Raw genomic sequence first — 13,843 nt, 5'->3', positions numbered from 1 at the left:
TATTTAAAGCAATGTATAATTGTTTATCACTAAAATAATACATGAGAGAAATAAATGATAGAGAACTTCAGAGAAGTGTGACCTAGAGAAGGATTTAGGAAAGCATTAAGATAAAGAGATTGAATCACACTCATAAAATTGAAGCAAAAACAGGAAAGTACCATCCATTCTTATGTGATAATATTGGCCATAAAATTGTGTCGAAGAAGTAAGTTTCTTGACACCACGTTCTAGATCTAATTAATATTTGCTTTACCACTGTCTGACTGGTTCCTAACACATAAAACCCATTGCTGTCAAGTCGATTCTGACTCATAGCAACCCTATAGAACAAAGTAGAACTGCCCCATAGGGTTTCCAAGGAGCGGCTGGTGGGTTCCAAATGCCAGCCTTTTGGGTTAGCAGTCGAGCTCTTAACCACTGTGCCACCAGGGCTTCGAACACATAAAATAGGTACTAAATGAATATTAATAGATGAGAACCAAGCTTCTGTGTCTCTCAGCTGTATTTTGATTTGGGTGTCTTAAAAAATTTTTGTCAAACCCAATTTTGATACCAAAAATAAGGCTTGGAAATAATGAGGGTGGGAGGAATACCAACATGGACACAATAATGTGGGGTTTTGTGGCATTATTTACAATTAATCACATCACTTCATTATGAGTAGATGCCCCACTCTGCATGCCCATTACATAGAACATTTTTGTGCAAAAACAGCACATTTATAATTACTAAAATCACTACTGGGTAGACAAATAACTTCTACTGATACCAAGTATTAACAATGTCTGATAGATTGATATCAAAATAATTTTAAATAAACAATAGCTTTTCTTCTGTAATTACTTTTTTTTAGTCAGTGTATTCTCCTATTCATGAATAAATGGTTAAGCAGAAAATTTTCAGGGTGGTAATGATATAATCTCATAGGCTTAATATTTTAAAAATAGCAAAATCTTATTGCCTAAAATAGAAAATTTGAGATGACTTTTGTATACAATATATGCATTAAAAAATTAAATATGGTTTTCCATGTTAAAACTTTATCTATGTGACACATGTAATCTTCATATTTATTTCAGTCAGAAAGAGAAAAAGATAATATTCTGATATCAAGAGATCTTTGTGTCCCTGCGTATTTTAACAATGTCATTGTTGTTATTGTTGTTAGGTGCCATCGAGTTGGTTCCAACTCATAGCAACCCTATGTACAACAGAGCAAAACACTGCCTGGTCCTGTGTCATCCTCACAATCATTATTGTATTTGAACCCATTGTTGTAGCCACTATGTCAATTCATCTTATGGAAGGTCTTCCTCTTTTTCAGTAACATGATGTCCTTCTCCAGGGACTGATCTCTCCTAATAACATGTCCAAAGTACATGAGACAAAGTCCCACCATCCTCACTTCCAAGGAATAGTCAAGGTATCCCTCTTCCAAGACAGCCTTGTTTATTTTTCTGGCAGTCCATGGTATATTCAACTCCTTGCCAACACCATAACTCAAAGGCATCAAATCTTCTTCAGTCTTCCTTATTCATTGTCCAGCTTTTGCACAGATGTGAGGTGATTGAAAAATACCATGGCTTGGATCAAGCTCATCTTAGTCCTCAAAGTGACATCTCCTGATCACATGTCCAAAGTACATGAGACAAAGTCTTACTATCCTTGCCTCATTTTAACAATAGAAGAATTATAACAGTAGAATAACCCATCTGATTTTAAAATATGAACATTAGAATTTGCCCAGAGTATATTTGTTCCGGTTTTCAAATGGTTCATTTCAGGGTAATATTTAGCACAGCAGAAAATGTTAATTACCATCAAATGCATTCTAAACAATTTCATTCTAATGCCATTTGCAATTGGTTCAGTGAAATTCTTATTTGAGCAGAGCTTTTCTGGTTCCAGATCACTGATTTGTTTAAGCAGAGATAAAAGGAAACCATGGCTGACTGGCTAATAGCCTTTCTTTGGTTCTTTATAGAGCATTTAAATACGAAAATGATCTCAGAATAGTAACTGTATGGTAAAGTTAAGTTTCCTCCCTCACTCTGAGGGATTCATGTTGTGCCTAGCCTAGGGATATATAAGTTCGGTTTTCGTAACTGCGGACATTCTTCCATTTTGTGACTCCAGTCACTTGCTGCTGCGTCAGTTGTATGACATGTTGCCCTTTGACATTGGCATAAATTAATTAAAAGGTGAATTGTGTTGAGAAGAATGGAAGAAAATAAAAATTCCATTATACAAATATTATGCTAATTTCCAAAACAATTTGTGTGATTCATGACAAGATATCTACTAATTAGAATAGGAAAATACAAAATGAAATCCCCATCACAATGCATAAGCGTATTTCTGAGGCTGTTAAAATTAATTAACAAAAAAGGTCATGCTATAGTTTTAACTGTTTTAAAAGTCATTCTTGATTTCCATACAGTTCTGCTCCTTTTGACCATTAAAAATGCCATATCCCATTTCCAAATAGGAATGAACAGCTAACTGGAAAATTATTGTAGATATGACATTATACTTAGAGCTAAATATTCTAATCCAGATTCTTCATGTAGAAATGAATCAGTACCTACCTACCTACCTGCCTTGTAATCGATGACTGTATTCTAGCCAAGCTGCTTGTCCTCTATACTATTAATATGACTTAATGATCAAACCCAAACCAAACCCATTGCTGTCGAGTCGATTCCGACTCATAGCAATCCTATGGGACAGAGAAGAACTGCCCCATAGGATTTCCAAGGAACACCTAGTGGATTCCAACCGCTGACTTTTGGTTAACAGCTGAACTCTTTAGCCACTACACTAACAAGGTTTCAATGATCAAAGTCCTAATAAATTCAGTATTAACTGCACACATCTACTCCTATTTCAAAGTGTTTCTTCTCTATTTTCTTTAATCATTTTACCTTAAAAACTAATAGCCTATTTATTAGAGCTATCATTGGCTAGATTGCTATTAATTACAAATAAAATTTAGAACACATGGGATGAATAAATAGCGCTTTATTGTTACAAAGTTAAACAAAAATATTTACATCATGGCTTGTCACTATAACCTGTTAATGGAGATGCAAATTTTGATAAACTGAACACAAAATATACATGGAAAATTTCATTTTAGATTACAACTTAAGCTTTCAAAATTTAATTATACTGAAGAATGTGATCTGTTACTATGAAAATAAAACAATGATTGATTTTGAAAATTAGCTACTTTAAACATACTCATCATCAACGTGAGATGTTATTTCTCAAGTTACACCTATTATTTCCCTCACATAAGAGGCAAAAACCTTTTACTATATCCTTAAATCTGAAGTCATAATAACCCATTATTACTGTTTTAACATAAGTATCTTTAAAAAAAATTTTTTATCTTTTATTTGAACCCTCTTATTTTTAGTAAAAGCTGGGGTCTCCTCTTTTCCGTCCCATGGTAAATGCCTGAAAATGACCCGTATTTTATTAAGCACGCATTTAAAAAGGCATGCTGGATGCAAGATATCTGTGTCAACCCCTTTGTAAAATACTGCATATTTTTTACATATTAAATGTAGTGAAAATCTCTATTGGTGTAGTAAGAAATTAATCAGAATATAATTTTTTTTTTTTTTTTTCGGAACAGCACCAGAAAAAGAAAAATGAGAGAGTTTAACAGCTGTAAATGCCTAGAGCTCCCTCTAACAGACATGTATTTAAGTCTTGCTCTCTGGGTGAGGACGGTTTATCTGATGACACAGCATGATCACGATATCCGGAGTTGCATTTTATGAGCCTTTGGCTCCTCTATTAAGAAGCATATGCTATGTCTCCTTTATAGCAACACCACCATAAAATAGATCGTGTCATCATGCCTTAAAGTGCTTTTGCCAAATTTCTTCCAGTCATCTATATACCAGGGGTTTGAACCAGTTAGTTGCAGTCCAGATTCACACTCCTGCTGAGAATTTGCATTTCTGACAAGGCACCAGGAGATGCTAATACTGCTGGTTAGGAAGTAGGGACCAATTCTGAGAACCGTAAGTAGAGCTGCGGTTCTCATAATTTATTATATTTAAAAATCACCTGACTCAGAATGTACATTTTAACAAGATTTCCAGGTGATTCTAAATGGTTCAAAGCCCTGGTATATACAGAGAGTAATTGATACATCTTACCAATCCAAGGATCAGAGATATCTTACTGGTCAGTTATTTGATAGGAAAGTATATTTTAAATGCCTGTCAAAAAGTATTTCTTAAGCATTTTAAAGAAAATGAATTTTCCAAGACTTTTGTGTAGTAGAGAAGTGCCAAATAAACTGCTTGCCTTGACAGGCTTAACAATTACACTTGAAAACATTTTAATTCTGGTTGTGTGTTTATTAAATTCCAACTACTCATCTTTAACTATAATAGCAAGTGTTCAGTTATATGAAAATGTAATGCATTTGTTAAAATGTAGGCTATTTTACATAGGCATACTAGGAGTAATATGCAATATAGAAATTTTTCCTATTTCTTGAAGAGAAAATGAGAATAATGGTTTTCACAAAAAAAAAAAAAAAAAAAAACAAAATCACACACACTAAGCATGGCTCAATTTGTGCAATAGGAAGAGGTAAGCCTCCCCAGGCTTTAACCTGCAATGTTATCTCTGTCCCTGCAATTACCCTTCCCCATTAGCCTTATTGAGAAATAAAGCATTTCATGGTAACTAAGAATTATTAAAATTAAATGAGTTGTTTGGGGAATGGGAGATTGTGGTAATTCCTTCTTCATGAATCTTTGCCATATGGTCAGTCATATAATCAAGGTGAAGATCAGCCTCAGACAGACAGCCGAGGTGGGAGCATACAGTCAGCTTTTCCTTGCTCTTTTTTCAGTGGACCAAAACCAAACCCAAACCCTTTGCCACTGAGTTGATTCTGACTCACAGTGACCCTATAGGGCAGAGTAAAACTGCCCCATAGGGTTTCCAGGGAGCAGGTGGTCGATTCGAACTGTTGACCTTTTGGTTAGCCGCTGAGCTCTTAACCACTGCATCAACAGGGCTTCTTTTCCTTTGGTTCAAATGCTTTCCTCAGCATCCTGTATATAGTACTTTCTTTCTTCTAGAGCTAACCATCAGTGACCTCACTTGGCAGTTCCTTAGTCCGTATTCTCTTCTGCCCTCCTTCTCCTTGTTATGTACCCATCAAGTTGCACTTATTTAGACCCAATCTAAACCCTGCCTGTGGGTTGGACCAGACGATGGAAAAGAGTCAGAGTCAGTGTGAGACAGTAACGTAAGTGGGATGAGCTTGAGATGAACTGGGTTAAAGTCTTGATTCTGGTACCAAGTGACTGTGTAACCTAAGCAAGTCATCAAATAGCTCCAAACCTCAGGTTGTCCATTTAAAATGAAAATAATAATAAACTAATCTGCAAGGATGCTTTGGAAACCAGTACACACTGAGTATTGCCTTCTCTATACAGGTACTGTGTAGGATCTTAAATTATCTCTATTTTTTATGACAACCCAGAAAATCTCTAATATATATATTATATGTATATAATATATGGAAACCCTGGTGGCATTGTGGTTAAGTGCTACAGCTGCTAACCAAAAGGCCAGTAGTTTGAATCCACCAGGCGCTCCTTGGAAACTCTACAGGGCAGTTCTACTCTGTCCTATAGGATCGCTATGAGTCGGAATCGACTCGATGGCAGTGGGTTTATATAATATATATATACATATTATATATCAAAAGACATATTGCATCGGGCAAATCTGCTGCAAACACCTCTTTCAAGTGTTGAAGAGCAAAGATGTCACCTAGAGGACTAGGGTGTGCCTGACCGGAGCCATGGTTTTTCAATTGCCTTATATGCATGCTTGCAAAAGCTGGAAAATGAATAAAGAAGACCAAAGAATTGATAAAGAAGAATTGAGTCCTTTGAATTGTGGTGTTGGTGAAGAATGTTGAATATACCATGGACTGCAAAAAGAACAAGCAAATCTGTCTTGGAAGAAGTAAAAACAGAGTGCTCCTTGGAAGCAAGGATGTCGAGACTACGTCTCACATACTTTGAACATGTTATCAGGATGGATCAGTCCCTGGAGAAGGACACCATGCTTGGTAGAGTAGAGCGTCAGTGAAAAAGAGGAAGACCCTCAACAAGGTGGATTGACACAGTGGCTGCAACAATGGGCTCAAACGTAGAAATGATTGTGAGGATGGCACAGGACCGGGCAATGTTTCATTCTGTTGTACATAAGGTCACTATGAGTTGGAACCGATTCGATGCCACCTAACAACAACAAATATGTATATATGTACCAAGTCTCAGAAATATTAACCATCTCAGAATGACAATTTCAATCCACCAGCTCCAAAACATCCTCATTCGATTACACCGTGTTTTCTCCCCAGATGAGAGAAAGTACACGGAAACAGTTTGCAAACCATATGATTTTGTCAGAGGTTTCAGTGCTCTTGCTCATCTGGGTCTGGACAATCCTGGCCCAGGAGATCATATAAAGCTGTCCACGCTCAATCTCCTTATAGACAGGATAGTTTGGCAATGACACTACTGTTGAGCAAGAGCAACTCTCTCTTTCTGTCCCATCGTATACATCATAAAACTTAAATCTAGGTCTGTTACCAGCAAATTCAGAAGGTGCATATGAATTCCAAACTATCTCAATAAATGAGGTAGATGATATGTAAAAGAGGGGCCAAAGAAGAGGATATGACTGAGGTCACTCACGTACATGTGGAGACATTTAATTATCCTGCGTGTAATCTTATCCCTAACTGATTGGGGTAAGTAATTTGAGTATCATCTCCTTAATGATAGAGTAATATTTATCCCAGTTTTCTGTATTCTTCAAATTAGGTTATCTTCATTCTGTTGATCATATTTTTACATGTAATAAACCACACATGCAAAAAAAAAAATCTGTCAAAAATAAATATTGGATTACTAATGATTACTAATTATTTTTCTCTGCTTTCCTTTTCAGCGGACTGTGGAGGACCTTTTGAACTATGGGAGCCAAATACAACATTCAGCTCTATGAACTTTCCAAACGACTACCCTAATCAAGCTTTCTGTGAGTCATTTCTTTTCTAGGTTATCAGTAACAAATGAGCATGTCATCATTATCTATCCCTTGCCACACCAAAATAGATTATAAATTTGTCAAACATCGGTACATCTACCAAATCTATCAGATTGCTTATTATGATGATGACAATAATAATTGCTAAATTTTTTAGCATTTATTTTATGCTGGACACTGTGCTAGCTCTTAATATACGTTATTTCAGTCAATTCCCGTGGTGATTCTTTTAAGCAAGTGCTACTAGTATAACTTTCGGTTTAAAAAGCAGAGTAGAACCAGTAATTGAGAAAGCCAGTCTTTCTCTAGATGCAGCTCTCTTAATAACTCTCCTTGCGCATGCATATAATGTCTACTGGGTATACAATGGAGCCCTGGTGGCATAGTGGTTAAGAGCTACCACTGCTAACCAAATGGTTGGCAGTTTCGATCCACCAGCTGCTCCTTGGGAACCCCATAGGATCACTACGAGTCGGAATCGACTTGACAGCAACAGATTCAGTTTTTTTTTTTTTTTGGTTTAAGTATATAATGAGTCTGCAGTTCTATAGAACAAAGTCAGTGGCAAGTATAAAAAATAAAAGCCAATTGTGACAACACTTTATGTAAATATAGGCTAGAGTCAATAAAGCAGACAGTTTGAGTAATCTGATAAGACTCCTAGTACAGAGGTGAAATAAGGAGGATCACTACAAAATCTAGGGCTAGAGAAAATAGTTCGCTAAAACTGAAGAAGCGCTATCTCTAGGTCAATGTTCTTCACTAGAGAAGCTCATTAGAGCTGCATAGGGATTGTGTGAGAGATGTAGATTCTCCAGCCCATCTGACAAAGATTTCACACTAGTAGGTCTGGGTTGGGGAACAGACATGTTCTTCCTATGCCCACTCCTGGTTAGGACCTCTGATCTAAGTGGAGAATTCTGCAAGTGAAAGAAATGCCCCAATGGCATTGAAAAATGTGATTGTAGAAAATGCCAATTTTTTTTTTTTTAATCTTAAAATGATCCAGAGAGAAGTAGGTGCTACTTTCATGGCAGAATAGTGTCACCATTATAGGCAGCTATCTGATCTGAGAAGATAAATAGCCATTACTCTACTTTGTCTTATATGGAGAAGCAGAGATTATCATTTCTACTTCACATCGAAGACCTCTTTTAAATAAATCATTTGAACTATGAAATGATCTAGAAAATCCAAAACCCAGTGGAACATTGAAACAATTTGGAGAAATGTATTAAATTTGTTGAGCTATTCAAAAATATTTAATGAACTCCCTTTATTTGTAAGACACTGAAATAAGAACAGATGGAACAAGTATAACACAATTCCAATAGGTTGTCAGGCATCACAAAATATCCAAGGTACTGTTACAGCAAAGGTACAAGGAGGACACTGTAGAGGGGGACCAAGAAGTACTTAGCATGTAAAAGGAGACAATTACTTTTCTTTGAATTTCCAACCAGAGAGCAAAATTAAATAATGCTAACAGATGGAATTGAAGGTGTGAAGACGTTTTGAACCATGTTCAGCAGCTTGCACTTTATTCTGAGAGCACTGGAGAGATTTTGAATGGTTTACAGGAAAATCGTGATAGGTCAGGCTTGCATTTTAGATGGATCCATCTAGCTGAAGTATCAGAGATAAAAGATAAGGAGGTGAGCCTTAAGCATCAACAATTAGCAGATGAGAAATGACAGTGGCTTGAACTCAGATAGTAACAATGGAAATTGAGGAATAAATGGGACTCGAGAGACATAAGTGGTAGTATCAACAGACCTTGGTGATTGATTAGGTGCAATAAGAGCAAGGGGATCATTCCTGGGCTTCCGGTATAGACAACTGTGAGTTGATTGATGCAGTTCATTGAGATAGGAAGGAAAAGAAAGGAGTGACTTTGGGAAAGAGATGATTCTGTGTTCTTTTTAGAACATGTTGGGTTTGAGATACATTGAAGTGGAGATGCACAGTAAATAACTGGATAAATTTGTCTAATAAAAAGTGTGGAAAAAAAGACTTGGAAATCACCAGTATGTATATGAAAATGTATTCCTTAAGAGCCAGTGAGACCACTCTGAGTGAGAAAGGGCCTAGGACAGAACCTAAAGACTAAAGCATTTCAAGAATCAATAAAAAACAAGGAGTACTTAAATGGTGCTAAGGCTAGTAATTTTGTGTTTTGTTTCATTTCATTTTCCAAGTGAGATACCAGTACATAGTATACATAAATGCAAAAAAAAATAGCAAAGATTTACTTTCCCTACAAATTGCATTTTAATCATTTAATTTTCTTTTAAATTTTATCATAGAAAATAAATGAATACAACTAGAATATTAATGTCTTCTAATACTCAAAATCTCTATTGTAGGAGTAAGACTCTGCAAGTTTTTCATTAAAGTATTACATTTATGCAAATTAAAACAAATTCAATTACAGTAAATATTTCAAATTTAATTAAAAATATATATTAATATGCCTGATTAAACTAAAATATTTCTCACAAAAATAACAACTTGAAATATTGATGTTCATGATATGAAAAATAATGTTGAAAGTGACATGAAACAAGAAAATGAAACTTTTAGGGGAAATCAAATGAAGTGAGTTCTAAACTAAGTGTTTTTATTTATTACTTTTAAGGTATTTGGAATTTAAATGCACAAACAGGAAAGAATATACAACTTCATTTTCAAGAATTTGACTTAGAAGATATTGCAGATGTAGTTGAAATCAGAGATGGTAGAGAAGATGATTCTTTGCTCTTAGGTAAGTGTGAATATTTCCAATTTGAATATTGTGTTGGATGGAAGATTATATACCCTAAGATGCTGGACTCTGAGAAGGATTTCTCAATAAATGTAATCAGCCTTCTCAAGTCAGCAAAATCAAATAAAACTGTAGGAAATGTGTTGAGTTTTACATGAAGCTTTCAGTGGGGAGTAGTGTTTACACTGGTGACTTAAAAATATATATCTTCTTCTTGAGCTTTCTTGACAAACCAAGATTAATAGATTTGAGTCACCGGTTCCTACCGTTACAATAAGCAGACAGTCTTGGAGATAAAAAGCTAAGGACAGGTATTATGTGATTTGCTTTGATTACTTTACATCAGACACCCACAGATTCCTATTAAGTCTGGTTTTGTTTGTTTGCTTCACTTCAAATTAACCCGACAAATTATGTGTTTGACATGCAGACTTTTACTTTACATTTTTTTATTATTTGGATTGGCTGTGTCTCTCATATTGGATGCTTATATATAAATATGTGAGAGTGATCAAAAATTTGACCAAAGTTGTTTTGATTTGGTCAACTTGTCTATTGATTATTTTTAATAAATACAGAAAAAAATATACTCTTTCAGAGGAGGGAATTTTTGTACTAGATCGGGAAATACATGATAACCATATTAAAAAGCTATCACTCAAATGTGATAGCTAATATGCTAATTAGCTAATAGCCAATTTTTAAGACAGAAGCGTCTTTCTTGCAAGTCGTGTATGAAATTATGAAGATGGGTGGAGGGTTCAATGGAATACCTGAAGTAATGCACTTAAGGACTAAACCCCAAAACCCAGTGCCGTCGAGTCGATTCCGACTCATAGCGACCCTATAGGACAGAGTAGAACTGCCCCATAGAGTTTCCAAGGAGCGCCTGGTGGATTCGAACTGCCTACCCTTTGGTTAGCAGCCATAGCACTTAACCACTACGCCACCAGGGTTTCCACTTTAGGACTACATGTGTTTTATCTAACGGTGCTTTGGACTCATATCAACTACCCAGTAACTATATCTTATAAAATCTGGCCTGTTAGCCATGGGGATGCTATCGTGTGAATGCTGCAACTAACTGAAGATTCCAGAAGAAACATTCTATAGCACATGAAGAGACAAAACTGTACAGGGGAGTCCCCAGTCATGCACAATCCATCCCCCTAGGTAGGATTTGTCAGAAAAATCCCAAAAAGTTCCAGAGTGAAGCTTCCTGGAAGAGGTTTGAGGACCACACACAGAACAAATGGAGCTAAACAATGGAAGCTCCTTGTGGGGCTAAAAGGCTAGTTGTTATAAAGTATATAAAAACTTCAAATTTGGCTTTTATATACACATTTGTAAACATGTTCTGAGTAATTTTTTTCATTTCCAGTTTACATTGTTCTTCAAATAAAAGCTTCAGTGTTTTCATGATATAAGAAAACTCGATGTTCATCATTTCACTTCTTAATATTTACATAAATCATTGAAAAGTAAATAAGAATTCTGGAAGGATATCTTGAACTCATAGTTTCCAAATGTGTAGGCAAGGAGCTCTTTTGAAGCGGAATTGCTTTCAGGGATTCCAATATATAAACATTTATAAGGATAAATGTATTTTTTAATTAGCTTAAGACTTTATTTTTTAGTAAAGAGTGTTTCATTGTTTACGAAACCCACAAAGCCCAGGAATTAGTGGGTAAAAGCCTGAAAATCATCATCCAGATTTATACTATCCATTTTTGATTAACCCATTCTTCAGATTGTTTACTATTTAACTCACAAAAATTAACAGATAGATTTAGACAAAAATTTACTAAGGGAAACTATAAGCTTCATTGCTTTATGTTATTGTTGGGTGCCATCAAGTCGATTCTGACTCATAGTGACCCCGAGTGGCAGCGTAAAACAGGCATGTGGTTTTCTTGGCTGTAATCTTTAAGAAAACAGATAGCCAGGTCTTTCTCCCACAGAGCCTTTCAATCAGCAGCAGAGCACTTAACTGTCGTGTCACCAGAGCTCCTTTAAGCAGGCAAATAATCATTCCTCTGGGATAATATGAGCTTGAACACTTGTGGTGCTTTAATCAGGTATTACCAAAAAAAAAAAAAAAAACTGAACCCGTTGCCATCTAGTCGATTCCGATTCATAGCGACCCTACAGGACAGAGTAAAACTGCCCCATAAGGTTTCCAAGGAGTCCCTGATGGATTGGAATTACTGAACTTTTGGTTAGCAGCCGAACTCTGAACTACTACACCACCAGGGTTTCCTAATCAGGTAATATCACGAGTAATTAATTCACCATTAAATTGTAGAGCTGCAGAAGTCTTAAGTAATATTAAAGTTGGCTTCCTAGAAGCAAAGTCTAAAACGTAAAAGAACATACACTTTTTTTTTTTTTTAATACGTGGCTGCTTCATGAGCCCGTTTGCATGTAGCCCTACGTCTAGAAGATGACATGAAATGTATATTTCCTTCTAAATACAAAGGATCATTTCACTGATTTTCCTGTTTTCTTTTGGAGCAGCTGTGTACACAGGATCTGGTCCCGTAAAGGATGTATTCTCTACCACCAACAGAATGACTGTGCTTTTCATCACTGACGACCTGGTGACAAGCAGGGGCTTTAAAGCAAACTTCACTACTGGCTATCACTTGGGGGTTCCAGGTAAGCACACTCAGGATTACATGTTGTGTGTTAACTTTTGGAGACAAACTATAAATGCATATAGGATTGCAAGACCAAAATCAAGTTTTCAGCATTTGCATTGAAAGCTCCCATTCTTCCTCTTAAGATTTTTTTTCCTTTATGTCTATATAAGCATCACCTGAGTTTGGGTAAAGCCAGACCCCACGATGTTTTTCAGCAGATTGTCTATTCCACTTCTTTGGTATAAAGAGTCATAATTCTTTTTGTTCTTGTTACTTCATGTAAATTTTGGGCATTTTGAGGACTGTGCTAAAAGTTAAAAGTGGGGGACCTAACACTTCATGTTCCCTTTGCTAAGAGCATTTTCAAAAAGCAGCAGGGAAACAGGCATGCCAGCTATTTAAATGCCAACAACATCCAATTAATAAATTAACATTCTTAATTTATTAGAGACAACCAGTGTAAAGTTGCTGCAATGAAGGAATTTGATCATGACGTGTGCTGGCATCCACAATCTTCTTACCTGTGTTTACTAAATCAGTAATGTAATCGGTGGGAACAAACAAGATTGTGGACTGCTTTACATGGTTATATACAACCACATATAACTCTTTACATTTAACAGTGTACAGAGATGTTTTCATAGTTTGATGCTCCACTCAAACTATGCTTTATCTTACACTACTGCCTCACAACTCGTTGGTTCTCTGTAGGTACAAATAAGTCAGGAAAGCAGAGTATATGTTAATCCTTACATCTATCTTTGCCTTACAGAGGAGGCGGTGGTCAGTTTGGGTTTTGTTTGTTTATTTTAGCTTCTAGATGCCTAGGCAAGACATAGCGTTGAATGATCTTCACCTGGCCTATTATCTAATCCCACATCCAGATGTGCAATTAAGTTATGTTTATATCTGTTCCTCCACTCAAAACCAGCCTAGATCTTTGACTCCAAACCAGATAGGGCACTATGCTTTCAGCTTTACAGAAAATAAGGAAGTTGACAAGTATCTACAACTAGTCTACCAGTCGACCTACTAATAAGCTACAACATTTGTTAATTTCCAAACTACTGAGGTAGGAGAGAGTGGTAGTCCTATCAGCTGACCTGCTCTTCAAGATTTTATAATTGGTTTTTGAATCAGCTACTTGTGAATTATAAATAACAATGACAACGAACCAATCAAAATAGTAAATTAGTGAAGTAAACAAACAAAAAAATAAGACTTAGGAAAATTTATATAGCATAAAAAAGGAATAAAGATTTTGAATTTATTTTAAAATTAATTGATTACATGAAAAAGAAGGTGTAGGAATGACAAGTCATTGTTAAGT

At 35.8% G+C, this 13,843-nt stretch overlaps 1 protein-coding gene across 1 annotated transcript in view; it reads left to right on the top strand.

Moving 5' to 3' along the window:
• The window catches only part of TMPRSS15 (transmembrane serine protease 15), a 135,581-nt gene that overhangs the window by 62,820 nt on the left and 58,918 nt on the right, over positions 1 to 13,843 (top strand). Inside the window, exons 14-16 of the mRNA XM_003410179.3 lie at positions 7,009 to 7,098; positions 9,746 to 9,871; positions 12,389 to 12,529. Coding sequence (XP_003410227.1) covers positions 7,009 to 7,098; positions 9,746 to 9,871; positions 12,389 to 12,529 — 357 coding nt within the window. The remainder of the gene's footprint in view (positions 1 to 7,008; positions 7,099 to 9,745; positions 9,872 to 12,388; positions 12,530 to 13,843) is intronic.

The sequence above is a fragment of the Loxodonta africana genome, chromosome 20 (assembly GCF_030014295.1).
Source record: "Loxodonta africana isolate mLoxAfr1 chromosome 20, mLoxAfr1.hap2, whole genome shotgun sequence".
Classification (NCBI taxonomy): domain Eukaryota; kingdom Metazoa; phylum Chordata; class Mammalia; order Proboscidea; family Elephantidae; genus Loxodonta; species Loxodonta africana.
This window is presented reverse-complemented; position numbering and strand designations above follow the sequence as displayed.